The sequence below is a fragment of the Symsagittifera roscoffensis genome, chromosome 2, assembly GCF_963678635.1.
Source record: "Symsagittifera roscoffensis chromosome 2, txSymRosc1.1, whole genome shotgun sequence".
Taxonomy (NCBI): Eukaryota; Metazoa; Xenacoelomorpha; order Acoela; family Convolutidae; genus Symsagittifera; species Symsagittifera roscoffensis.
Window position 1 is genome coordinate 79,081,847 of NC_087063.1, and position 27,457 is coordinate 79,109,303.

Consider the following 27,457-nt stretch of genomic DNA (forward strand, 5'->3'; position numbering starts at 1 on the left):
ATTTTATCATTGTTAATTTAACAACCAATTTATAACCTGCACGGTATAGTTTTAATAGTATCTTTCGAAAATTCAAGAAAAGGTAACCTATTTAGGCAATCTTACAAAGTGCAGTGCTCTAAAAACGTTAAATCTTTTGAACATTTCCAACGAGAGGACGGCAACTCCACAAAAGAGTAATAGACATCAAAACATCATAAAATCTGAACTCAATAGACATCAAACCGGTCTGGGGATTTGAAAATGCCAAATTGGCCATGTTTTTGACTAAATTATGCGCGCCTTGAAGAGTTTATTCATGATGCTAAGATCATGGCGCGAATTTTTTATGCGTGGCAAATTATCCCGCACAACAAAATCGTTCCAAATTGAATTGAGGCTAGCTAATTCGTCGCATTAATTTCGTACGACTCAAAATTTTACACTTAGGTAATGTCCAAAAAGTATAGGTTTTCAATTTTTGTCCACAAAAAACATTTGATGCGAATTAGGGGACAATCGGAACATTCAGTGTTTTGTCCTGATATACGATCAGTCTTGTTTTTTTTACAATTTTTCATTCTCAATAGTTTTTTTTTGCTGAACAGTGCTTTGACAAGTTCCAAGAAATCTTGGCTTTGTTGTAAACCTTTCAAAAATCTGATCTAATCAGTTTTGATCAAATCATGGGCTATATGTTTGCTTTTGCTTCTGGAGTATTTTAGTCTTTATACATCACATGAACACATACGTAATGAGGTAAAATATTGATAGAAAAATGGTGTAAGCTCAAAGCAATCAAGATAACTAAAAGCGTAGATTTGAAGTTTAATCACTTCGTAAGATGGCCAGCATAGAAACAATAACAAACCCATAGCTCATGATTTGATTCGAAGCGTAGAACTCGAAAATAACATCAAATTTATCCTGAAAAAATCCATGAGCTGAAAACTCGTCTTTTCTCGTGGTCCTTTCTTGAGTATTTTGGTCTTTTTACAAGTAAACACGAAATTAATGTCAGCTTTTTCCTGAAAAATCCATGAGTTGAAAGTTTGTGCTTTCTTGTAGAAAGACCAAAATACTCAAGAAAGGACCACGAGTAAACACGAGTTTTCAGCTCATGGTTTTTTCAGGAAAAAATTGACGTTAATTTCGAGTTCGCAATTTTGGCAATTTTGATTTCAGAAACACTAAATATGCGATATTTTATGCATTTGTTGGAATAATGAATTTAATAACTTGTCAAGTTTATTCCAGTTCATTTCAATGGAGTTGGCGAAGCACTATACATGAATGGACATTTTTCAAAAACAACAAAATTTCTCCACTTCCTTCAAAAATTGGAATCAAAATTTGTATGATAGAATTTATTTTGGACATTTTCTGTAATTTTTTTGTATGATAGCAATTAGTTTTGGACATTTTCTGTAATTTTTGACCTCTACTAACAGATTAATGATTCAATATACAAATAAAACTCTGCGTTAATTCTATCTGTCATATTTGCTTATCCGGCCTCGCTCAGATCAAAAGGCTAAATTCGTGCTAACAGCTAATCTATATTTAATTTTCTTAGAAAAAATTCATAATTATTTATTTACCTGAACTAATTTCAGGTCAAATATGACAGAGGTACATATGGGCGACTGAGCCAGAATCCATTTGGACTGGAAGTTTGCCAAGTTCATGTTAACGTACAGAGTCTCTCCCGGAATTACACTCAGCTGGTTGGAATTCATCGCCTCGTATTTCTCAGTCACCAGGAAACTCTTCGTTAAACTAGCCGACTCATTCGGTTGTGGAGCCAGATCCAAACTATAATTTATTATTGGTTATAATTTGAATATTTTATCCCTATAAAATAATAATGACTAACTAATTGGAACCAGATCCAAACTATAATTTATTAGTGGTTATAAATTAGATATTTTATCGCTATAAAATTTTTAATACTAACCAATCATACTCCATCAAACTAACAATCCACTTATTTGTAAGTGCTGAAATTACTTTTAATTTCAGCACTAGAGAGATTTGAATTTAACTTAGAACTTAGTTGCTTTCTCCAAGAGACCGAATCGTAATTAACCCAGTATACTCTAGATCTATTTAGACTAAGAGATATAAGAGTAAGATCAAGTTCGGTATTAGACGAAGAAGTTGCACAAATCTATCCGGCCGAAAATAAGATAGCGTGACGAGCAGACGGTGTACCCTATCTAAAATTACTCTATCAGTTAAACCTACTAACACAACTCATCTGAAGCGACCAAAAGTCTCGAACAAGACCCTAAAAAACCAAATTAGTCTATTTCAAACAAAATAAATTAAAAATAGACAAAAACATTTTCAAAAATGTTAAATGACAATAACTTAATTGAAATGTCTCTACGACTCAATAGATCAGAACCACTATTCCGAACAATGCGAGGACTACCCGGTATTAGAAGAAGACCTCGGACAAGATACGACATACGACTACAAAGGAACTTACCATTAAGTTTCACGATCGTACGGCAAAAGCCAATACAAACTTTTATGTTTAGAATTCTAATAGCAATGAATTTAGATTTTCATTTGCAAACATAGTATCTGTGAAGAAAAATCTTCAACAATCATTACACGCGCTAAACTTATTATTGTACAATAACGATTGATAAAAACATCTCTGGTCATTCACATCTCTGCAGTAAAATTAAAAAGATATCCAGAAAAAATATTTATTGAATACAAAATTATAAAACTTATTCAGTACAAACACAAGTTGTTAGTATATATAATTCATTTCTTCATCCCCAGCTTCATCATGTAAACATAACAGCATTCATGAAACAAATAACATCATCAAAAACTAAAAAACTAAAATTTTCTATCAATTAAAATTTAAATTAATTATAAAGGCTTATCCTAATTCTTATTCATAGTTAAATTAAACTCATTTAAAATTAAAATAGATCATCAAGGCTTCCCTTGGATCTCTATATCACTTTTACCTCAATTATATTTATATCATAAAATTTATATTTTGATCATCAAGGCTAATCCTTGGATCAAGTAGAACAATTTTGTTCTACCCCTCACAATTAATAAAGTGACTAACGACCTTAAACGTCGATTAACTACCCAACCCTTTCTCAAGACCCAGGACTAATAGAAATTTTTGAAACAGCCTAACCATTCAAATTAAGATAAACAGTGAAGAACCTCGGTTATTCACCCTTCACTTGACCCCCCTCTTACCTGACCCAGGCTAATATTAAAACTTAGTAAGATTAAAATAGTATCTAACGAACTACTTGCGTTCTAATTATACCTGATCCTTGTTGATCGTTTTAGTATTCTCCAACCCTTGAACACAATCACTACCCCTAAGTAAGATTAAGATAGTCACGAGAAGTAACAATCATTCTCCGGAATCGATATATGCTTTTCTCTCCAACCCTGAATACATGATCCAAGTTAGGCTAACCACAAAAAATTGTAAGGACTGACAGTTTAAGACATTAAAAATCACTAATCACAAAATTGCATCCGTCGTCCTAAACCATATGTCACTAGACAATTTAGGAAATAAACAAACAATCGTATTACACAATTGTGAAATAAATAACGAAAAAAATGATCTCGTAATAACTCCACACAAACACACAATAGGGTATATTCGAACAAAACGACAAACAATTAAAAGAAAAATTTTAAGCAAACAAAGACAAACTACACGAAAAAGATTTTCAAAGCGAAGAAACGCAGTCTCAGAGTCAGAAGCCAATAATTTAGACGAACTTTTCAAGCTGAAAGACTCTGTAATTAAAAATTACCAAGACAATGATTAATTATTTTTTTTTGACTCAGAAACTACATCACATTCATCAATAGAAGGAAAACGAAGAAAAAAAGACATACAGACACAAACCAGTACGTCTATACAATTGGAATCAACCAATAAAACACATTGAACATTACGCATTACTAGTAATAAACCGCAGAAATGAATCAAAGTGAAGAAAGTCCAGATGAAAACTCTGTTTTTCTATTTCTCATCAATTGACTCACTGATGATGAGAAAACACAAATACAATTTTGTCAAAATTTAATTGCAAATTTATTCGAAAGAAGAAATAGCCCATGTAAATCAGAATTCCTAGAAGTAAAATTTAAAAGACAAATTATCGATCACTATTCGAAAGGAATATGTAACCCAACACAACAGTATGGAATTTATGCCAAAGAGATCAGTACACCAAGTGGGTTTCATGGTAAATTTCTAATTTAAACAAATTCAAACAGAAGACATTGATATAGAATTTTCTAGTGTTCACAGAATACATTAAAAATATACAACATCAAAACCCGCAAAGAGCGAATTCAATAATTACTAGCAATGTGTTTTCAATAATTTTAGTTATCTGTTTAAACTAGAAAGAACAGACTCTCAAGGAACTTCACCAGTCCAAACATCTAGACATACGTCTGTAAGAAACAAAATTACAGCATTTTCAAAACTTTTAAATGCACTCCGTGAAAATATATCAATCAACAATGTATCAAACAATGTTAAACACGATTTACAAAAAATCCTATCATGGTTCATTATTGACCATTTCACACATAATATAAACATAATTTCACCAGCAAAAAAAAACTTTCGACCTCAAATTACAAACAATGACACTGTCCTAGCAGAACAATCAGATTATGTTTGGGACCCTGATTGGTCTCATCCACTTTTTTGAACATACCAACAGATATCTCAAGTCAAGCAATTAACACAATTTCTTTTCACAAAGACTATGTAAAAGTATTTCCATTCACAGTAGACGCAACACCTCTAAACTACAATTCATTTCTACCTGATAGAACAGAAAATAAAAGTTTAAACTTAACTATTAAACAACAGGAAAATCTTAATGGAACTAGAAATCTTACCCAACAAGATGTTTAAACACCATCACATTTCGTAAATGAAGAAACAGTTGAAACAATAGTAACAACTCTACAACAAAGTATTTCACCAACACACCAAATCTTACAACTCCAAGACCTAAAAATCCAACATTACCACAAGTAACATTGCAACAGGGTTAAACCTTCCGTTGTTCCAAAATAATCACATATGGATTATCAAACATAGAGACCAATGACGAATCCATCACAGAAACGAAAAACATTTACAAGAAATAATTTTGCAGAACATAATTATAACTATGTAAATAGACCGCAAACAACCCAATCCTCTCGTACACATACGCAAAATCACTTATTTTCACAAAGATAAAATTACCAGCAAACATCATCAAATTCAGTAAATTTTCAGGACTACCCACAAATTTCACAAGACCCGAGTGAAAATTATCCATTTTTTCAACAAAATAAAAGTAATCTACAACAAAACAGAAATAGACATCAAACACCTCATTATACACCTAATTACTTCTCATCAGATGATGATGAATATTATCAGCCAGACATTTTTGCACCATATACACAGGAACACCATATGCAACAACCTAGACCAAATCTAGCATCTCAAAATAATAATTTTTATTCACAAAACCCAACTGGTACACAATCTTACCAACCATTACAAACGCAAAACCCAGTTATGACACAATCATATCAACCAGTACAGATGCAAAATCCTGCCAACAAAAATTCTTATCAGCCATTGCAAAAGCAAATTGAAATCCCACTACCATAGTACTTACAACAACATGAAATAACAAAAAGTCAACTTACAAACTTTAAACAAATACCAAATGTCGCAGAATCACTTCAAATGACCCTGAATCCATACCTAATGGGTGGATCATCAATAACAGTAAACAAGCCATTAATGGTGTTTACAGGCACAGAACCCGAAATTTTTGTAGAAGACTGTTTAAATGCAGTCACAGCAAACCTAATCTTAAATATAGGACCTGAACCAATAAACACGCCACTTCATCAAAATTGGATACATAGACGCACAGCGTTAATACAAACCACACTTGATGACGCAGCTCAAAAATGGTTTTCAGTTTTACTTATAGATATAAAATCAGATTGGAAAAGATTCACACAAGAATTTTCAAAAATGTTTGATTCCGAAAGGAACAAACAGCATCAAAGAGTTTTATGCAATGAAATTCGTAGACTACAAAACGAAACGATTAAACAAATAGCGGAAAGGATCGAAACACTAGTTCGAAAGGCGTATTCACTCAACACTCATGATTGTAAAAACACAAAAAGGACAGAAATTTTAATGATGACTCTAACAACTCAATTAAGAAAAATAGCAATTAAAAAGAGAGCATCACATCCTTCCTCAATTCGAGAACCAGATTTAGATTTTAGAAAGCCATTTGACAAATTAGAACAAGCAGAAATCACTATGAAACTAGAAGCAACAGAAAATTCTAAACTACAATACGTTAATAATATCCAAACCACTACTACACAAATAAATATACATGATTCAGATGTAGATATATCCGAAAAAATCTGTAAAACTTTGAATATATATGAGAAAAACTCAAACTCCAAAGGTGAGCCATCTTTCAAAAATTGGTGTAATTTTTGTCGAAGATACGGACACAGCATTGCCGAATGTCGACAAAAACAGCAAGACAATCAAATTAAACCACAAAAGTACAAAGAACCAAACATATCATTTTATCAATACATGAAAAAAGATCAAAATCTACCAAATAAAAACATTCAGCGTAACAACAATTCTGGGAAACAACTTCCAAACAATTCAAATTTTTCAAGAAACCAATCATCTTATAACTTTAGTTATAGAGGCAGATCACCAGAACAGTGAAATTCACAAAATTTCTCCCAAATTAGATATAGTCGATCAAATAGTCGAAATAATCAGTATCGAAACAACTATTCACGATCAAACTCAAACAGACCAGGATATTCGTTTGATACCAGTTTCATTTCACACTCTAGGAATAGACACTACTCCAACGATAGATCTTACAATAGATACAGGAGTTATTCCAACAATAGGACTAGAAGCTATTCAAATAGTCAAAATCAGCGATATCAAAAAAAAAATAGAGCAAGAGATTATTCAAACAGTAGATCAAACTACCGAAGATCTAGCCGGAATAATTAACAAAATAGATCACAAAATAACTCACAAAATAGAAACTCAAATTTTGAAAACAGACAAAGACACAATTCCCAGTCACCTCATAGGAATAATAACGTTTTTCTGAATCTCAAAACAAAATAGAAGTAATACACTAAAATATCAAACGCAAATAAATCAAGTACAAAAAACTGAAGAAACGTATTCAGACTCCCATGGCATCGATAGTACAGAAAGCACTGAGTTACAATTAAATCACATTAATTGCGAATCTACAAACAGCGAAAGCAACACAGGCAACACCATCTCAGTCAATATGATTGAAGTTAAAAATGACTAAGGAATTGTCACATATGAACAACCATTTCATTCACACATCTATGAAAACCAATTGGAACTTCTTTCCAATTATTACGTCAGACCTAAAAGTAAAAATATACCAACAGAACAAGAAATAAATAAGGCAAACACAATAAACAAGACTGAAAAAGGACAAATACCTCGTTCAAGTACGAACCATATTTACCAGAACATACCAAAAGAACCACCAAGAAAAAAAACTCGGACAATCCCATCTCTCATAGAAAGTCTGAAAAGCAAAGAATTTCAACCACCAGACCTTGAAATAGATTTCCTAATAGACTCAGGAGCAGAATCGAATATAATCAACATCCCCACTTGGAATGAAATTAAAATTTTACATCCAAAATTAATACCCTTGAAAACAACTAGTAGACTAGCCACAACACAAGGCTCAACATTAACAAACTACGGAAAAATCCAAATTTTCTTTGTTCCCACCAAAACAATGGAACAAAACAAATTCTTAAACAAACCGTTTAAACAAACATTTCACATCACAGATATAAAACTCAATATAATTGGAATACCATTCATCACTAAATATATACCAACTATTTTTATATTAGATTGCAAAATCAAAATTAAAGATAAATATACAAAAATGCATAACACCGCTGTAACATTCTTCCAATGAATAAACAAACAACCACCAATTTTCTCAAAATTTTATCCCATTTATAATAAAGAAAGAAAACATCTTAAACAACTCTCAGGATACATTTATGACTTCCCAATCAAACAAGTTGATCAGTATGACAAAAATCAAAACAGACAACATCTCTACATGTCTTACCTCGATTTTCGACCTATTTTAAATTTTTTCGAATATTAATTTCATCCGAAAAATATATGAAAAACTCAAACACTGATGATATCTCTCTACATGTATACAACAATTCTCCATAAAAAAATAACACTACCTCTAGGACTCCTAGGATATTGTGAAACAAATGCAACAACTTCCTCCACAGCAGAAGTAGCATATCGAGTAAATAATAAGTTACAGCTATAAGATATATGTCAATCAACCATTCTTGACGAAGAATTATCCATAAATAATATAATGAGCAACGAAAAAAGAAATACAGATTATTTCACAAAAACACCGTATTTTAAACCAACTTTTCAAAATATCACACTATACAGAAGAACAACAAAGTTCTTGACAATGTTCAATTTTCATCATTCTCAGATAACACAAAATGAATTTGAGAAAGTAGCTGACTTACTATTAAAATACCCAACAGTTTATGCCACATCTAATTTTGATGTTGGAAAAGTAAATTCACCACTACACCTACCCTTAAAACCTGACGCAGTTTTCAAAAAACAAAGAGCAAGTGAAGTACCAATACACTTACACGACAAAATCAACAGATTACTTGACAGTTTAGAACAATACGAAATCACATCTCCATTAAATAAAGAAGAGGAAACACTTTTATCAACTCTGTTATCATTGTCGCTAAAGGAGAATCACTAAAATTAGTTCTGGACGCCAGATATCTCATTTCACTCATTGATGAATCTAAATGTAATTGGTCCATAGAACCAAATCAAGTAATTCTAACAAAAATAAACGGTAAATACTTCACAACCACAAATAACACAAAATGAATGTGATAAGTTAGCTAAACAGCTAATAAAATTTTCGTCAGTCTACGCAACTTCTAAATTTAATGTTGGAAAAGTCACTTCAACCCTAAACCTTCCATTAAAACCAAAAGCAGTCTTCAAAAAACCAAGAGCAAGCAAAGTACCAATTCACTTACACGACAAATCAACAGATTGTTAAATATCTTAGAACAATACGAAATTATATCACCAGTAAATAAAAAAGAACAACCAAAAGGTAACACATTTATCAACCCTGTTATCATTTTAGCAAAACGAGAATCACTAAAATTAGTTCTGGACGCCAGATATCTCAATTCACTCATTGATGAATCTAAATGTAATTGGTAAATTATTCACAACCGCAGATATGAATAATGCATATAATCAAATGCCCCTAGATGGGCAATCACGACCATAAACACAATTTTGTATCGGAAATCAACAATACGATATTAATAGATTATTCTATGATATATCCATAGGACCAGCAGCTTTCTCAGCATTCATGAGTAAAATCTTTAGACCACTCATACTCAAGAAAAATGCAATCACATACTTAGACAACATTTTATGCAATCACAAACCAAAGATGAAATGTTCACAGTTCTAGAAAAGTATCATCAAATATTAAAATTGAAAACATGAAAGCAGCCCCAGCAAATCACATTTTTTCTTTACACGAGTAAAATTTCTTGGACACTTTATCGAAAAAAACACTATAAGTCCATTGAAATCATGCAAAGATGCAATCCAAAAACTCCAGCCACCTACAAACAAAAAGAAAATCCGAGAACTCCTTGGAGTGTTAAATTTCTTTCTATAATATTTTGTGACAACTGAATAACTTTGAATGGACAACAGAACACCAAACACGATTTTAAGAAATTAAAAAATTTCTCACAGAACAAATTTCAAACACAATTCCAGACCCCAATCACCAATTTTATGCAATGTGTGATGCTTCGAATTTTGACATCGGCGCAGCACTATTAAATCTCACAATGGAACAAGTAAAATAAATCTCATATCAGCAAATTCTTGCTTATTTACACAAGCTGAAGTAAGTAAGACTCTCCATGAGAGAATGCACAGCTATAATATATGCCCTTACAGAATATGACTTTTTGATACTTGGATCGAAACATCCAACAGTTTTATTTACAGACCCTAAACCAATTATATTTCGTTTTACAAAAAAATCAAATCCAAACCATAGAGTTTATAGAGTTCAATTATTTCTAATGAAATTTCCAAATTTACACATAGTATGAACGGCAGGCAAAAACCTTGCATTCCCTAATACTCTTAGTAGAAATACACCACCTGAACTTATTACACGAAAAACTACAGTTGAAATACCACAAAATATCAAATTCTACCTTGCAAAAGATGAAACCTCACCAGGATTAGAATGTAAGTACGCAGTCAAAACCTGACATAGATCAATCACAAATAAACAATCTACAACTTTTTGCACTATATTTAGATTATCAAAACAACCACTATGAAGTTGATTCACTACGTACATCCACATTTAAGCCGATTCCATATTCACATTGGATCAAAAAGAATACACTGCAAAAACAATTTAAACAATAACCACATAAAAAGGACCCATTTCCTTTGAAAGAAAAAAAAAACTTAACTGAAACAAAACATTGATCAGGACCATCACCGAATGATTCAAAATATACGGTAAATCAAGTTTTTAACCTTCATGACCCACTTGACACAAAACCCCGATCAAAAATAGAAATAGAAAATATTTTTCTACCAACAACAGAATAAATTACACTAGAATTACTACACAAACACCAAAACCTTGACCCAGTCATCAGACAACTGAAATCATGGCACAAATATGAAACCAAACCAACAAAAGCTGATACCACAGTCTTAGGAAATAAAACACTCCTTCGATATTTCAGAAAACTTGATAACACTACAATAAATGAAAACACAGTTCTTTTAGAATATCAAACACCTGATTTTAAAGTACCTTGTCTACCTTCAAGAATGATGTTGATAGTATTCAATACATCACATACACTAAATACTAGAGGACACTCAGGATCAGAAAATACATACTTTAATTTCATCCAAAAATTTTATTTCCCAAATGAACCAATTTGGACTAAAGTATTATGCATTGATTGTATAATATGTCAATTAAGTAAGCCCTACCCGAGTCAAAAGCAAACTGCAGAAAAACAAGATTTGAAAGGACAAAGTTTTCATTTCAATCATAGAATTTCATTTGACACAAAAGGACCAATTTCACCTTCCTCAGAAGGGAACTCATAAATAATGGTTATTGTTGATGCATTTACACACTAAGTAGCACTCAACCCAGTACCCCATTCTAATGCTTATTATGCATATACAACACTCTACGAACACTGTATAGCTAAATTCGGATTACCCGGAATACTAGTCACAGACAATGGCACTGAATTCATTAATACTGAAATCATTACATTATGTTACTTAAATAGTTTTAATTACAAACCACGTACATCTCATGCATTTTGGACAAATGGATTAGTCGAAGGTTTAAACCGTTCATCACAAGAATACATTAGATGCATCATTAACGGAAATGATACACGATATACCAAATGGTCAACAGACATAGAATTATTTCCTTTATCTTATAATTCACAAATTACAACAACACTAGGAATGTCACTGTACGAAATGGTTTTTAACTAAAAACCACGAAAACCAATTAAGTTCACAGCAAACGCTCACAAAAATGCACAAGGTTATTGTCAACCAAACAAAGACTCAATATGTTACAATTTACCACTACATACTCATTATGAAGACCCCTTTCATCGACCACAAATTTGAAAATTAGCTTGCGACACACATACCGAATGGATTTTAAATAGAGGCAAAAACACAATGAAATTTACCAAAAAGTAACGAAGAAATTGTTATAGAGGCGAAACATAAATAATCAAATCAAATCACGCTTTACACCAGCAACAGATTTAAAAATCGGAACATTTGTTTTAATTAGAAACTTTAGAACACAAAAAGGAATTTCTAAAAAATTGCAACCACTCCGAAAAGGACCATTTCAAATAATTGATAAACCCACTGATGTAACATACAAAGTTACTGACTCAAGTAAAAAGGACATCGTTCAATATCGAAACAATTTATTACCTTACTATTTAAAAGAATATGCATTCCGAGAATTAACTCAATTATATTCTTTCACATGTTTAAAACTTGTTCAAAAATACAGATATGGAACAAAATCAAAACACTGACAATACAAGAATCCAAAATCATCGCAACAAAAAAATGCAGCCCCCCAAACATCTCAAACATCAGAAACAACAACACCTCAAAAAAAAATGACAGAAAAGATTTTACCACAGGATCAACAACAAAAAATCTGAACATAAAAAGTAATCACGACTTAGGATTCAGCCACGAAAAAATTACAAAACATTCATTGCACAAACTAAAATATTAAAGAAAATTGAATTTCAAAAACAACTTTAATTTTAATCAATATCCAGATTCTTTTTAACCTATTTGATATCTCACATTTTCGTTATAACAGGCCGAAATTACGTTTGAACAATTCTAGTTCAAAATCAGCCAATAGAATTTCCTCATATTCATCACCTTATTGATTCCAACACAACTTTATTAGCCGATAGATATTAATCTCCAGGCATATCTATTACTATAACTCTAAGACCTCCAGGCCAAAATTAAGCAACCTGCTATAAATTTACAACTAAAACAAACACTACTTCAGTATTACAACCCTCCCCTGTCAAATAATACAAAGATCGACAAAATTTTCCCAACCCAGACCTCAAAAACCCATCCAATCAAAAATAGCTAATTAGCCTAAAGAGCAAAAGACACATGATCACTTAGCCTAAAGTTCAAATATTTCCAAGAGACACCGAATCATTTAATATGTACAAAAGACCATGAAGACCTCCCGAACACCATAAAATAACCCCTTAACAAACTTTGACAAAACTCAAACCATTTGTCATAAAATCCATAAATAATCCGACCACACTTGAATTTAGCCCCAAAAACTTTAAAAAAATTTGGCGAAACGAATCATTTGTTAAATTCTTTTCTCCATAACAGTCAACAACTTCAAACAAACAATTTGATCTTAAATTTTCTATAATATTTTTTGCAACCTTTTTTAATTTTCTATTCCTTATTCGAAATATATTTCCAACTTTCAAAATCCTTGATCACCTCCACAGGTAGGATAATTTTAAATCTATTTAAATGTTTCGAACCATCTTTAGTAGAACTGATAGTTTTTACTATTCATAAGTTTTTTTTTACACTTTTAACATCCCTGATCAAGACATTGTGCAAAGGTATAAAAAAAAGCAATCATCACATTCGCGTTAGGAACCATTCTTTAATTCTTTTCATTGAAGAATACTATAGCAAACATTGTCATCCCTACCAGAAACACTTTAACTTCCATCAACAACTCCAATAAGTCAAACCTAACCAACAATTTTTCCCCTAAACTTTGCAACAAATCTTTACGCCAGATACCAAGAACAATCATCCACAAATACCGCCCTACGATTAGATTGGAATACATTATACCACATCCCCCATTAATTGGACAACATCAAGAAAGTACTAGACCTCACAATTGGGCACTAACTAGACTACAATATAAACAAGACATTCACAAAGATCTTCAAGAACATTACATCCAAATACTTCAACAAAATAGTCTCACACTAAAATTTGAAATTACAGTAAGACTTAGCAACATTGTTCAACACCCCTTTCCTCTAAGCCCACCAGACATAGAAGCTCAATCATTACCTTCCCCATTTATAACAACTGAAGTCATATATAATTACGATAGATATACCAAAAAGACAATTGGATATATAAATTTTTATAACCCATATTCAGGATTATCATACACATGTATATTTTAAAAATTTTCACAAATCAACACCTTCTTTTTCTCATTTTTTCCGAAAAAATTCAAAATCCATCTCTTTGAACAGGATCTCAGGATTTACTAGTAGCACTATGATTGTGAAGAGAACGAACACAAACAAAAAAAAAACATTTCAAAAACTAAGAAAAAATAGAAAAACGATAGAAAAAATTCTACCACCGGATCAAAAAGAAAAATCTGAAAATAGATAATTATCATGATTTAGAAGTCAACCACGAAAAAATTAGAAAACATTCATTCCACAATCTAAAATATTCAAAAAAATTGAATTTCAAAAACAATTTCAATTTTAATTATTATCCCCAATTTCTTTTTAATCATTTTGAACTTTCATATTTTCGTAATAACTTGCTGTAAAACACTTGAACATTTCTAGTTCAATATTAGCCAATAACAATCACTCTAAATCATGCCCTTATTTAGACCAAAACGATAAATAATAATATAAATAATAATCTCCAGGCATAACTATAACTATAAGTTCAAGACCTTTAGGTCAAAAATTAGCAACCTGCTAAAGATTGACAACTAAAAAAACACAATCTCAATAATACAACCCTCCCCTATCAAGTAAAACAAAGATCAACAACATTTTCCCAACCCAGACCTCAAAAACCCCCCAACCAAAAATATTAAATTAACCTAAAGAACAAAAAACACATGATCATTTAGCCTAAAGTACAAATTTTTCTTGGATACCCCAACTATCCAATAAATCAAAACCAAACCAAGAAGACCTCCCGAGCACCATAATATAACTCCTCAACAATATTTGACAAAATTCAACCCACTTGTCAAAAAATCAAAAATTAATCCGACCACAGTTGAATTTAGCCCCAAAAACTTGAAATAGATTCGACAGAAAGAATCATTTCTTAAATGCTTCTTTCCGCGACAGTCAATCAATTTAAACAGTTATCTTCAAACTTTTTTAATCAATTTTCTAACCTTCTTAAATTTTTTATAATATTTTTAGCAGATACTTTTGGAACTTTAATAATTCTTTTAATAATCTTTTGCAGTATTTTTCAAAATTTTCTTTTCCCTATTCGAAATTTTTGTCCAACTTTCCAAAACCCTTGATTACCTCCACAGGTACGACATTTTAAAATCTGTTTAAATGATTCGAACCATATTCAGTAGAACTGATATTTTTTACCTATTTACAATTTTTCTCACATTTTTAACATCCCTCATATTGACAATGTGCTAATGTAAAAAAATGCAATCATCCCATTCACTTTAGCAACCATCCTTTTAATTCTTTTCATAGAAGAATACTATAGTAAACATAAATTTTCTTTTTAAAAAGTTAAAAACTCAAAATAACTTTTCAAAATTGCTTATAAACAACCACCACACCAGTCCCCAACAACAACCTCCCACGAAAACACAACAACACTAACAAATACCCAAAACGCCCAACTATCAACACGCATTTCTTTTCAAGACAATCCATATACTTTTGAAGAAACACACGCACGATTATCTAAACCATTAGAACCAGTTATCTGCCCCGCACCTTTGAGCGAACCAAAATACGAACCGACATATAATCTATACCCCACGCTGCAACAAGATGTTAATATTGTAAGACATATTAGTCAGAATCAAAATACACTTGAAATAAATAGACAAATTATACATCCAAGATGAAACAGAAATTTTCAAACCCCCAGAGTTCACTTTAATGTACCTCAATCACCCATATAAACTCCCTCAGAACTTTTCAGTAGCACATTACCAGATACTCCCCCACTTGCTTTACAACGAAACACTTCAAATATTCCATCAGATTATTTAGGTTCAACTCCCACATCAGAACAAATTCGAGAAAATCCTTTTAATCCCCCAGAAACCACTTAACGCCTACTATATTAGGCAACACACTCCTACACTCAAGGTGAACCCAATATAGTAAACGAACCAATAGATATTTCATCTGATACAACACTATCAACATTGTTAGAAACACTTTCTCTTCTATCAACACCTTCGATCAGTCAAATATCACCAACACTTTTTCCCCTAAATTTTCCTACAAAACACGACGCCAGATATTAAGAACAATCATCCACTAACACCCCTCTACGACTAGATTGGAATACATTTGTAGCACCTCTACCATTATATGATCAACACCAAGAAAGTAGTAGACTCCACAATTTGGCACTAATTAGACTACAATATAGACAAAATATCCACAAAGATATTCAAGAACATAACATTCAAATACTCCAACAAAATAGTCTCACACTCATATTCGAAAATACAGTCAGACTAAAAAACATTGTTCAACACCCGCTTCCGTTAGCCGCACCAAATATAACAGCTCAATTTTCACCTCCCCCGTTTATAACAACTGAAAAAATATATAAATACGATAGATATACCAAAAAGACTATTGGCTATATAACTTTTTATAACACATATTCAGGATTGTAATGCACATGTATATTCTAAAGATATTTACATATCAACACCTTCTTTTTCTAATTTGTTCCGAACAAAATCACAACCCATCTCCTCGCACAGAACCTCAGGGTTTATTAGTAACACACTACGACTGTGGAGAAAATGAATAAAAAACACTACAAAAAAACGCCATAACTCGAGTAACACAATGTGAATCCGAACCACAAGCTATAGAAACCACAAACATCATAGCTGCGTTGTACTCAAAAGCCCGAGCAACAACACTTACAGGTTATAAATTCACAGCGACATTTTCTGAAAAGAAAGTGCACTGTTCACAAGTCTCGAATGGAAATAAAAATGGACTAGACCATGAATCTTTCTACCAAAGTAACATTGAAATATTAATACGCCTCAGTCCTCAAGATTGTAAAAATGAACTAAAAAGACTGAATCTTACAAAAATTCCAGGCACAAAGAGGAAACTTGTAAATTTTCAAGTTTTTCCAGACTCAGCACACCAAGCCGAACTTGAAAACACAAAGGCCATATACGCTTAGATACAAAATTTCCCTTTCAAGGAGGACACAGAAGACTAAAATATGATCTTCACGATAAACATTGGATACCCCGCATTGGAATAAACAAGCCTTCAAACTGCAAAGCAGACACAAAAAATAAAGGATATCAGGAAATAATGTTTTTTGATTGGAAAATACAACTTCAAAAATACAATTGACACATGATTTAAAAGATGATACAATACTTTACCAAGGAATAAGAATCCCTTGCAAAAACGACCAAGGATTTTAGATCCCACAACACGCACACAAGCGACTATTGTATGGTTTCCCGAAGAAACCTGTAAAATTTTTCAAGTAGCAAAAATACACGCAAGAATGATAAAATTTCACCAAAAATGTTTTATCGAATCAATCCCATTTGAAAACGTCAACCCTGACCAACTTCGACAAACAAATCTTAAATTCAGAAACATACACAATATAGAGAATAAATTAACACGTTTCCAAATATACCCAGAAAAAGAATTTGCATGTAAATATAAAAAACCACTATACAAAACACAACATTCAGAAATTCTTGTCAAATATAACAACGGTTTCGACATGAATACAAGAAAACTAATACAACACTCAATGGCAACACATCACTCATATACTGACTAGAATTCATACGTTTCGGCACAAATTCAGAAGAATGCAGAAAGAATCGGTGGAAAATTGAAACCACAAGATACAGAAAGTACACGCCTACAGAAACTATCACTTATAAACAGCACATAATTTGGCGCAATCCATTATGACATACACATAGACATTAAATTATATTACACAATAAGTAGAATTTTTCAAGAAAAGTCCTTATCAGAACTAGAAACCTATCACCAACTGTGTGAACTCGAAAAAACACAGACTTTACAATCACTAGCACTAGCAGTACTAAAAACACAGAATGCAGAATATTTATTATCCGGAAATAGATCAAAATTCCTTGATTATGAAGCAAACATTTTATGATTTTATACTTGCACCAAAAAAGTATCACCTTTATATGTTTTTGAAGATAAAAAATGTTTTAAAAGAATCCCAAAATTCTATGAAAATGAAGTACGTTTTGTCAATACACTGTCCCGAAGAACAAATTTTTGAGATGCAATCTTCCATAGGGATCAGATGACAGCCATAATGTTCTACAATTAAATCCCGACGAAAACAAATACTATCTACTTACACCATATCCATCACTAATGCAACCATTAAAAAAGTTTTTACCCGAAAGTATTAGAGCTATTGCCCGCAATCGAAATATCGATAGATATATACTCAAAATCATACATACAACATCACATTCGTACACAGCAACTTCAGGAACTACTTATAAAAAAGGACACCATACAACGACAATCAATAAATCAAAATTTGCGAAAACTTGCAGAAACTGCAGGCTTTTCAGACATTTACGCACAAGATTACAGCGGCTACTTTAAAGATATGAAAGACTACATATATTTAAATGCCGAAATGCATAGACCACAAGGTATATCACCAATAAATTTTTTTAGCTTTGTATCTTTGAAAAACGAAATTCTTGCCTTTCTAGGATGGCCCTTCTACATCTTAGAAAGATTGACTATATTATAAGCAATGTTTATTTTTATTGGATTCCTTTTCTCTCTAACAAAAGGAATCTATAACACATGCACAATACACACACAATTAAACCGACAAGCAAGCGTAGCACGTATACTTTCTGCAGGCTTTTTTGGAATTTTTTCTACGTCCATAAACAAAATACTTTTTCACGCACAAATAAAAGAATACAATACAAAAATATCTACAAAACCAAACACATTTGACGAATCACAAAACAAAACAAACGTATCACACACAGCAGCACAATTACCAAATTTACATCACAACCATCCATTATCATTAGTATCACGAAATTTTCGAAATTTAGCACTATACTACAAGTTCAATACCTAATTATATACAAAGCCGCATTCACCATATAGTAGCACCACAATCTCAAAATGATGATACATATGAACAAATAATCGAACAGCCCCATACCACTACTTTTCAATCTCAAAATAGTCATTTTTTAGGCCCACGATGAGCCGACAAATTGGATCCCTTCACCGTTCAAATTCCCATCCAGCCAAATTCCAAAACTCAATTCCCATCATCCCACTTTTTGCTTTCCCGCCACCTGATTCACTTCATATTAACACATCATCCAGCATGGATTTTGATGCTAAGTCAGATATCAAAGCTTTTCATACAATTTCCCAATTTGAAAACTCCGACTTAGAAACCCCTGATGAATTCGCAGATTCCGAACCCAGTCCCTCGACCTTTTCCCAACCCAGCCCCTCTACTTTTCTCAAACCCCTTTAGACCCATTCACTCCCAAACCCAAAGTGAATCCTTCTCTACCCGCTCTCATATTTCCCAAGTGATACCAACCTACTCTTTTTTCACAGATTAACGTTCCACAAAAAAATCCCCTGATAATACACAAAAATCTAATGAACTAAACAATCTAATAACATTCCAACAACAAGTCCAACATCCTCAAACTTTAACTACTCACCAGTTATCATTAACCATAACCTCATCAAACCCACCAGCTCCCACACCTTCTTCAGATCACACCCTATCTTTAGCTCAAGCATCCACATCAACGCAATCATCATCCAGTACTAACCGTGCTTACAGAACCTTCAAACGAAAATTCCCCAATCACCCGTTCTCCTCCAAACTCGGAACCGCCCGCGAATATATAAATCACCCAAAACATACCAACACAACCAAATACCCCCAAGTAAACTTAACCTGTTTTCCTCAGTACACATATAACCACTCCGAACCTAACCCTGAACCCCACAATTTTGTAGATGAACCCGTAATAATTCCTACACTCCATTGGAAAATCTATTATAATCTTCCATAGGGATCAGATGACAGCCATAATGTTCTACAATTAAATCCCGACGAAAACAAATACTATCTACTTACACCATATCCATCACTAATGCAACCATTAGAAAAGTTTTTACCCGAAAGTATTAGAGCTATTGCCCGCAACCGAAATATCGATCTACAATCGATAGATATATACTCAAAATCATACATACAACATCACATTCGTACACAGCAACTTCAGGAACTACTTATAAAAAAGGACACCATTCAACGACAATCAATAAATCAAAATTTGCGAAAACTTGCAGAAACTGCAGGCTTTTCAGACATTTAACTACTCACCAGTTATCATCAATCATAACATCACCAAACCCACCAACTCCCACACCTTCTTAAGATTACACCCAAGCTCAAGCATCCACATCAACGCAATCATCATCCAGTACTAACCGTGCTTACAGAACCTTCAAACAAAAATTCCCCAATCACCCGTTCCCCTCCAAACTCGGAACCGCCCGCGAATATATAAATCACCCAAAACATACCAACACAACCAAATACCCCCAAGTAACCTTAACCTGTTTTCTTCAGTACACATATAACCACTCCGAACCTAACCCTGAACCCCACAATTTTGTAGATGAACACGTATTAATTCCTACACTCCATTGGACATTCTATTACAATTTCACAAGTCCACTTGCTTTACCACTCCTTAACACAATAAAAGACATCGAAAGAAACAAAATGAGCTATTTAGACTAACTACAGCACTAATCCCTCGACAGTTTACGCAAATAGGATACAAAAAATTACTAAAAACATCCACCGCACCCCGAGCTAAAGATTATTCTATGAAATACTACGACCACAATATTATCAGACCTAACCAAGATCAATTCCTAGACAACGATCAATTCGCTAGCCCACAATCAACTGAAAAATTCTTTAATCAAACACCTTTCCTATTCACACTTAGCATACTATATAAAAAACACGATCATATCATTTCAGAAGCACTTTCTGACATTCAAGCTTACGAATCACTTTATGAGAAATTTGAAAACTTTTCACTAACTTTCCACTTCCTCGCTCCCAAAAAATGTGATTTGCATTGTTCACACGACATCATGGTAAGAACTAAACAGACACACTTACGCTTATTATCGATTCATACAAAATCACTTTAATCTACATACACCATCAGGACAGCCCCACCATCGATATCAATTTACTAACTTCGTATAATAAGTTAAAATTTTTTAACTTTACCTCACCGTTTTTTCTTAATTTCACAAATTGTTTTAGAAACACTAATTTTCAAGGCGTCCTTCGTAATTATGACCCCATCACGCAAATGTATATTTTCTGTCCATTCGCCAAGATCTTCAACACGGAAGAATGCCGACCCCTCGTTGTCCCGCATGAATATATTCAACCTATCGAAGTACCCATTTTAGAATTCATCCACAACACTAAATATAATCATAAGCTTTTCAATTTAGTCCAAAACCCACCTTATGAATTTTCAATTGGCACCAAAGAACTAAACACCATCAAAGCACTTGAATTGCTTTGGCCTCTGCTACAAATTAAAATCATCATTTGCATATTAGCAAAACTACTAACCACATCTGATGTCATCCACGAAGTTTTTCCTCATGGCTTCTTTCCCGACGAATAAGTAAACTTGAATTGAATAAATTAAAACTAACAAATTCGAAAAACAACTAGCCTTTTTTATTAACTTTTTTCTTTAGTCTTCAGAGCACAATCATCTACAAACAAGAAAAACCAAATAAAAATTCGAAACTCTTTTGTACATTATAAACTTTAAAATTTTATTAATAAACAGCATTAAATGATGCAGTAAAATTTTCTTACCCACAGTAGTGAATTAATCTATAAATTCTTTTCCCCAATGTAGTAAATCTAAATACAAGAAAAATCGATTAATAACTTCAATCCCCACAAAGCAGTAAAATTAGAAATTCAAGTGTTGAATTTATATAAAAGAGAGCAGTACTAACTTTTCAACGAAGCTTCTTTCTATTCACTCGCACAAGAGTTCTATCCAAACTCGCACAGCTCGCCCACGACGAATTGTTTGAAAAAAAGAATTTCAAGCTTTAATTTTCACTAACAACAACTCAAACAAGCGATAACAAATTTCAATTTCTCTTTTAACCCGGTTGGAAAAGAACTATATAATAATGCCAACTAAACAACGCAGCTTACCAAACACCATAAACCACAAACTAACATTATGACTAAGAAAGAAAACCCACGGTACCCAAACCAGATTAAACCAGCTTAGGAACTGGATAATTTATTCTTTTGAAGACTATTGACAAGTCTAAAAAAGAAATCGTAAAACACCAAAAAGTCGAAAGACAAACCCAAACCAAACAATTTGATTTTTAAGAAAAGAACACAGACAGTTCTCCGCCGAACAAGAAAGAACAATCATAACAAGCCATTTGGAAATCAGATTGATTTCGTTGGCGGTCACAGTCATTGTTGAATGAATAAAATCATATCGACCAATCCAGCTTCCTGGAGCTTCCTTCTTCAAGAACGGAACAAGAAATGATGCTCGCCAAATACCAACGATCATCATTCATCCGTCATTACAGATAGAATACGAAAGATTAAAAAAATCTGCAAACCCCTGATGGGTGGAACCAGATCCACACTATAATTTATTATTGGTTATAATTTAGATATTTTGTCCCTATAACGTATTTAATACTAACCAATCATAATCCATCAAACTAACAACCCAATTATTTGTAAGTGCTGAAATTACTTGTATTTTCAGCACCAGAGAGAATTGAATTTAACTTAGAACTTAGTTACTTTCTCCAAGAGACCGAATCGTAATTAACCCAGTATACTCTAGATCTATTTAGACTAAGAGATATAAGAGTAAGATTAAGTTCGGTATTAGACCAAGAAGTTGCACAAATCTATCCGGCCAAAAATAAGTTAGCGTGACGAGCGGACGGTGCTCCCTATCTGAAATTACTCTATGAGTTAGACCTAAGAACAAAACCCACAATCATACTACATCAAACTAACAACCCACTTATTTGTAAGTGCTGAAATTACTTGATTTGAACTTAACTTTGAGATTTGAACTTAACTTACAACTTAGTTGCTTTCTCCAAGAGACTGAATAGTAATCAAACCAGTATGATCTAGATCTATTGATACTAAGAGATGTAAGAGTAAAATTAAGATCGGTATTAGACTAAGAAGTTGCACGAATCTATCCGGCCGAAAATAAGATAGCGTGACGAGCAGACGGTGTACCCTATCCGAAATTACTCTATGAGTTAGACATACCCAGTCACAACTCTGTTGGGTTTGTTCGTTGTTCGACGAAATATCTATTCTGCTAACTGCCTGATGTTTGCTAATTCGCTGTGAAGTTCCGCCCATGTTGTGAGGCGTGTTTTGTACGTTGTATGGCTCTTTTGCTATTCTATGCAGCAGTGTTACTGAATTTTCGACTTGGTAAGTTTGTTTTTGTGTCTGACGTTTAACTGCATTTGACCCAAAGTTGGCTCGATCGGCAAAATCAGTTCTAATTTGAAGTGGCTGAGATAAATTTGTATCGTTTTGAAAGAATTTAGGATTCGTTCTAATCGGTTGAGTAGAGTAAAGAGGCTTTTCTCGTTGTTGGGTAAAATTGGGCTGATGGCTGGAGTAGCAGTAGGAAGGTTGGTTTGCATTTGGAACTGAAGCCTCTGGGTTGTTTAAACTTCGAAGCTGGGGGCCGTTTTCTACTTGTTCAAGCGCGTCTAACACTGCTGTAAGAATTGAAAAAAGTAAGTTAAAAGTCCCGAATGGCAATATCAACTTAAAGTGCTCATCAAAATTTTGATCCAGCAGATCTGCGACGAGTATTCTCTTGAATAAAAAGAGTAAAAAACTAGACACAATTTATTTATGCAAAACGTATATAAAACCCCGCACCCTTAGCGTGAAGCCATGTTCCCCCAAAAATTACGCAAGGGCCTAAATATTTCGTTTTTGGCATATTTTTCAAAAAAATTACCTGCGGTACAGAAATTTGGTCTAAAAAATTTTCCATACTAATTTGGAAAAGCTCGGAAAATCAAATTTGCCGACCTAAAATAAAACAAAAAAGGTTTGACAAAATTTTTGATTTTTTTTTGAAAATCGGCCCCCGATTGCTTCAGCTAGCTTGTGTTAATATGTTTTGGATAAAAATTGTTTAAGAATGGAAGAGCTGTTTCAACAGTTTTTTATAAGCTAAAAAAATCTTTTGCAGCCTCCCCAAATGTCTATTTAATACAACTCATTACTCAACTGAAAAGATCGAGAAACAACAACCTATAAATTGGCTAAACCACAGAAAAAACACACCCTTATTTTAAAATTATTACCCGGGTTGACAAAAAATGCTTATCATACAATTCCACACTATGGAAAAATTTTTTATCATACGATTCCATACACTTCCATAGAATAAAAAATTTGTATGAAGTATGCTGAAAAAAATCATAAAAAGTCATGGGACTTAAGTTTTTTTTATGTACCCTGATATGTTCTGGCGAAGGAGCTGGGGATGAAGCCCTGCAGAGACTGGTCCTGATGACTAACCCACCACCAGTCGGGGTCATCCGAGTTCAAAAGAGTCACAACGTCCCCTTTCTCACACTCAAGGTCATTCTCGTTCAGGGCTGGAAACAAATGGGCTAGACAGAACCTTTCTGGAGAGAAACCGGCTTCACTTATGAAAACACAGCAGTCGACATAAACATCGCAGTCTGTGATATTTGAATTACCCTCAATTTTTTTTTCAAAATTAATGATGTTATAATACTGTTGCACCAAACTGACAACAACTTCTCTGATATTGAAGATAAAGATCATATTATTGATAATAATTAAGCATAATACCCAGGGGCGGATCTAGGATTTTCTCTAGGGGGGGGGCGGATTTTCAAAAAAAAATCGAAAATTTTGACTACCTTTTTTTTAGGTCGACCAAATTGATTTTTCGAGCTCTCCCAAAGCATTGTTTTGCCCCTATTTTGGCTAAATTTTCTGCGCCGCAGGCAAATTTTAAAAAAAAAACAGTCAAAAAAGCAGTTTTTGGGCACTTTTTGAAAAATATTGACAAGAAAATCGCGTTTTTTTGGCGCGCTTCCCCTCAAAGTTAGTATATATTGGCGCCGAAGGCACCTTTTGAAAAATTTTAGGGTCGGTCGGCCAAAAATGAATTTCTGAAAAAGTATCAAAGGGGGGACCCTTTGGGTCGGCAGGGGGTCGAATCCCTGAGGGGGAAAGGGCGTCCGAAACACCCCCCCCCCCTAAATCCGCCCCTGATAATACCTAAATAGCGTAATTTGTTTGGGTCATAACCACATTCAGAGTTTGAGTTTCGAACACTGTGAGCAGCAATTTAACATAAAGATATGTTTTCGAAAAAAAGTCTTAAACTAAGGCTGCCTGTAAATAAATTACAATTACAGTATATTCTTATCTTTTGGTTGATATGTTCCAGAAGTGATTCTAATTCAAATGCAACCACCTTCGAAGTCGAACATGACAACTAAAAGTCCTTTGTTTTCCCTCACAAATGGAACGGAGTCCGCTAGAGTGTGAACTCTTTTGCTCTCCCGACTCGTGGCGTCTGTCAAATCCGTCATTGGGTCAAAATAATTGCCCGCTTCCTGGTGTCTGAAGAAAAATGATGTTAAGTTTTCCTTGAATTATGAGTTTCAAATTCGGGTGCATTAAGACAGACTCAAATGAAAAAAAATAACGAACAATAAATGTACACCCGGATTCTGCCTAAGTAGCACAAAATAACGCGACTAAAACTTTTTTTTGCAAAAAAAAGTATTATACGAACAACTTTTCGATGCTGAGAAAAACTTTTCAAATTTCTTAGAGCCAAATCACGATTTAAAAAGTTTCAGTTAAGAAAGTTTCAAAATTATATGACGTTTTATTGTGGGACCTGGATTTGTGTCAAAAACACAACTAGGCCGAAATTTTTTTGTACACCAGAAGCTTTAAGAATCGCAGCTAGTTTTTCTCTTTGTTTCAGATTTAAAAAAGAAGACCGACGAGTACCTTTCTCCGTCTTGACTCCTCGTCCTTTCCCGCCTAGTCGTCGGCCAATCAGATTTGAGCATTTTGGCGGCCGACGTGCAAAATGCAGCTGGAATGTATCCCTCGGCTCTGTTTTTGATGTTAATAGCGTAAATCCAATCTCCGAGTCGCCTGACTTCTTTCAGTTTGTCGTTTTTGAAAGCCAAAAGCTCCTCCTTTCTTGTGGGGTTGAAATTCTGAAGGACAACTAAGTCAAAATCGGGAGCTTGCTGCTCATCCGCGATCATTTGCTTGCGAGCATTTTCGCGCCGCAGTAAAGCCTCAAGTTGGCCAGCACTTGAAGTCATTTGAGCTTCGGCTGAAATTGTTTTCGGCTTGATGGGCTGCTCTTTCGCACCCGCAGTGCTTCTTCTCTGTGCGTTCATGTTCATGGCTTGACCTGTTAAAAAGTCGCAGAAGTTTTTTGGCACGAAAAAAGGAACGGTTACTAAACTGTCTTATCAATTTTGGCTAATAAACTCTAAATGTGTCTTTCATCTGAACAGCTCAAGAAACCAAATTTGAAACAACAAATTGTTCAACCTTCGAAGCTCATTCACAAGTCTACTTTCGCGATATTCATAGCGTACCTGGTGTTATGTGACGTGGGAACAGCGGTGTTTCTGGGGGTTCTGAAAACAAAACGACAGAAAAATACGCCGTATCTTCCAAATAGACATTATCATTAATTGAGTATTTAGGAATATTGAGTTTATTGTTTTGCGCATCTCAATGAAAGGTTCAGCGACGAAGGTAAGTATGTAGCAGCGGATTTAGGAGGGGGAGGATTTAATGCCTCTGCCAGCGCTCAGCCCTTCTTATAATCAACTCCATCTTACCAAAAGAGCCTTTTTCATGGCACCCATATTAATCAATTAACCCAAGAAATTTTCTGAAGGCACTTAAGGCGCCAATAATTACTATGTTTGAAGGTAGTGAAAACTGTTCGAAAACCTTTTGACCAATTTTTTTGCCTGAAAATTTTTTGCCTAAATCGTTGAAAATCTAGCTTGAATAAGCTCTGTTTGGTATTTGGGGTAGTAAGAAATAGAACTTCGAGTTCGGCCTGAATTGTGTCAGCGAAAACTTTTCAAAAACTTTTAGAAATTTGCCCCATAACATAAATCTTTCATCCGCGCTTGTAATTATGGCCGATATAGGCTTAAGCTTATACTTAGAAAAATGTTACTGAGAGCAGAAAACCTGTATTTTACCTGTATTTTGGGTGTTTCTATTTTTGCCATGTTTAGATGGGCAAAAGAATGACATCAAGCAATTAGTAAACGTTTTCTTTGCTATAAAAAGCAAGTTTACAAATTATTTGTTGTTCAATGTACACACAAAAGTTAAAGCTCGAAAAATTGTATTTTTTTCAACAGCATTCAAAGCAAAAAAGAATGATTTTCGTCTATTGAAATCTGTAATGAA

General features: G+C 33.5%; 1 protein-coding gene across 1 annotated transcript; it reads right to left on the reverse strand.

Annotated features, from left to right (window-relative positions):
* Positions 1-1,621: 1,621 nt before the first annotated feature.
* Positions 1,622-27,457, reverse strand: LOC134839527 (SH3 domain-containing protein Dlish-like). Its single transcript, XM_063855108.1, has 7 exons — positions 27,244-27,457; positions 26,620-26,661; positions 26,012-26,429; positions 25,464-25,612; positions 24,466-24,609; positions 23,246-23,712; positions 1,622-1,794 (listed from the first exon to the last, which is right to left on the reverse strand). The coding sequence occupies exons 1-7, from the start codon at positions 27,296-27,298 to the stop codon at positions 1,768-1,770; spliced, it is 1,302 nt and encodes a 433-aa protein (XP_063711178.1). The 5' UTR covers positions 27,299-27,457; the 3' UTR covers positions 1,622-1,767.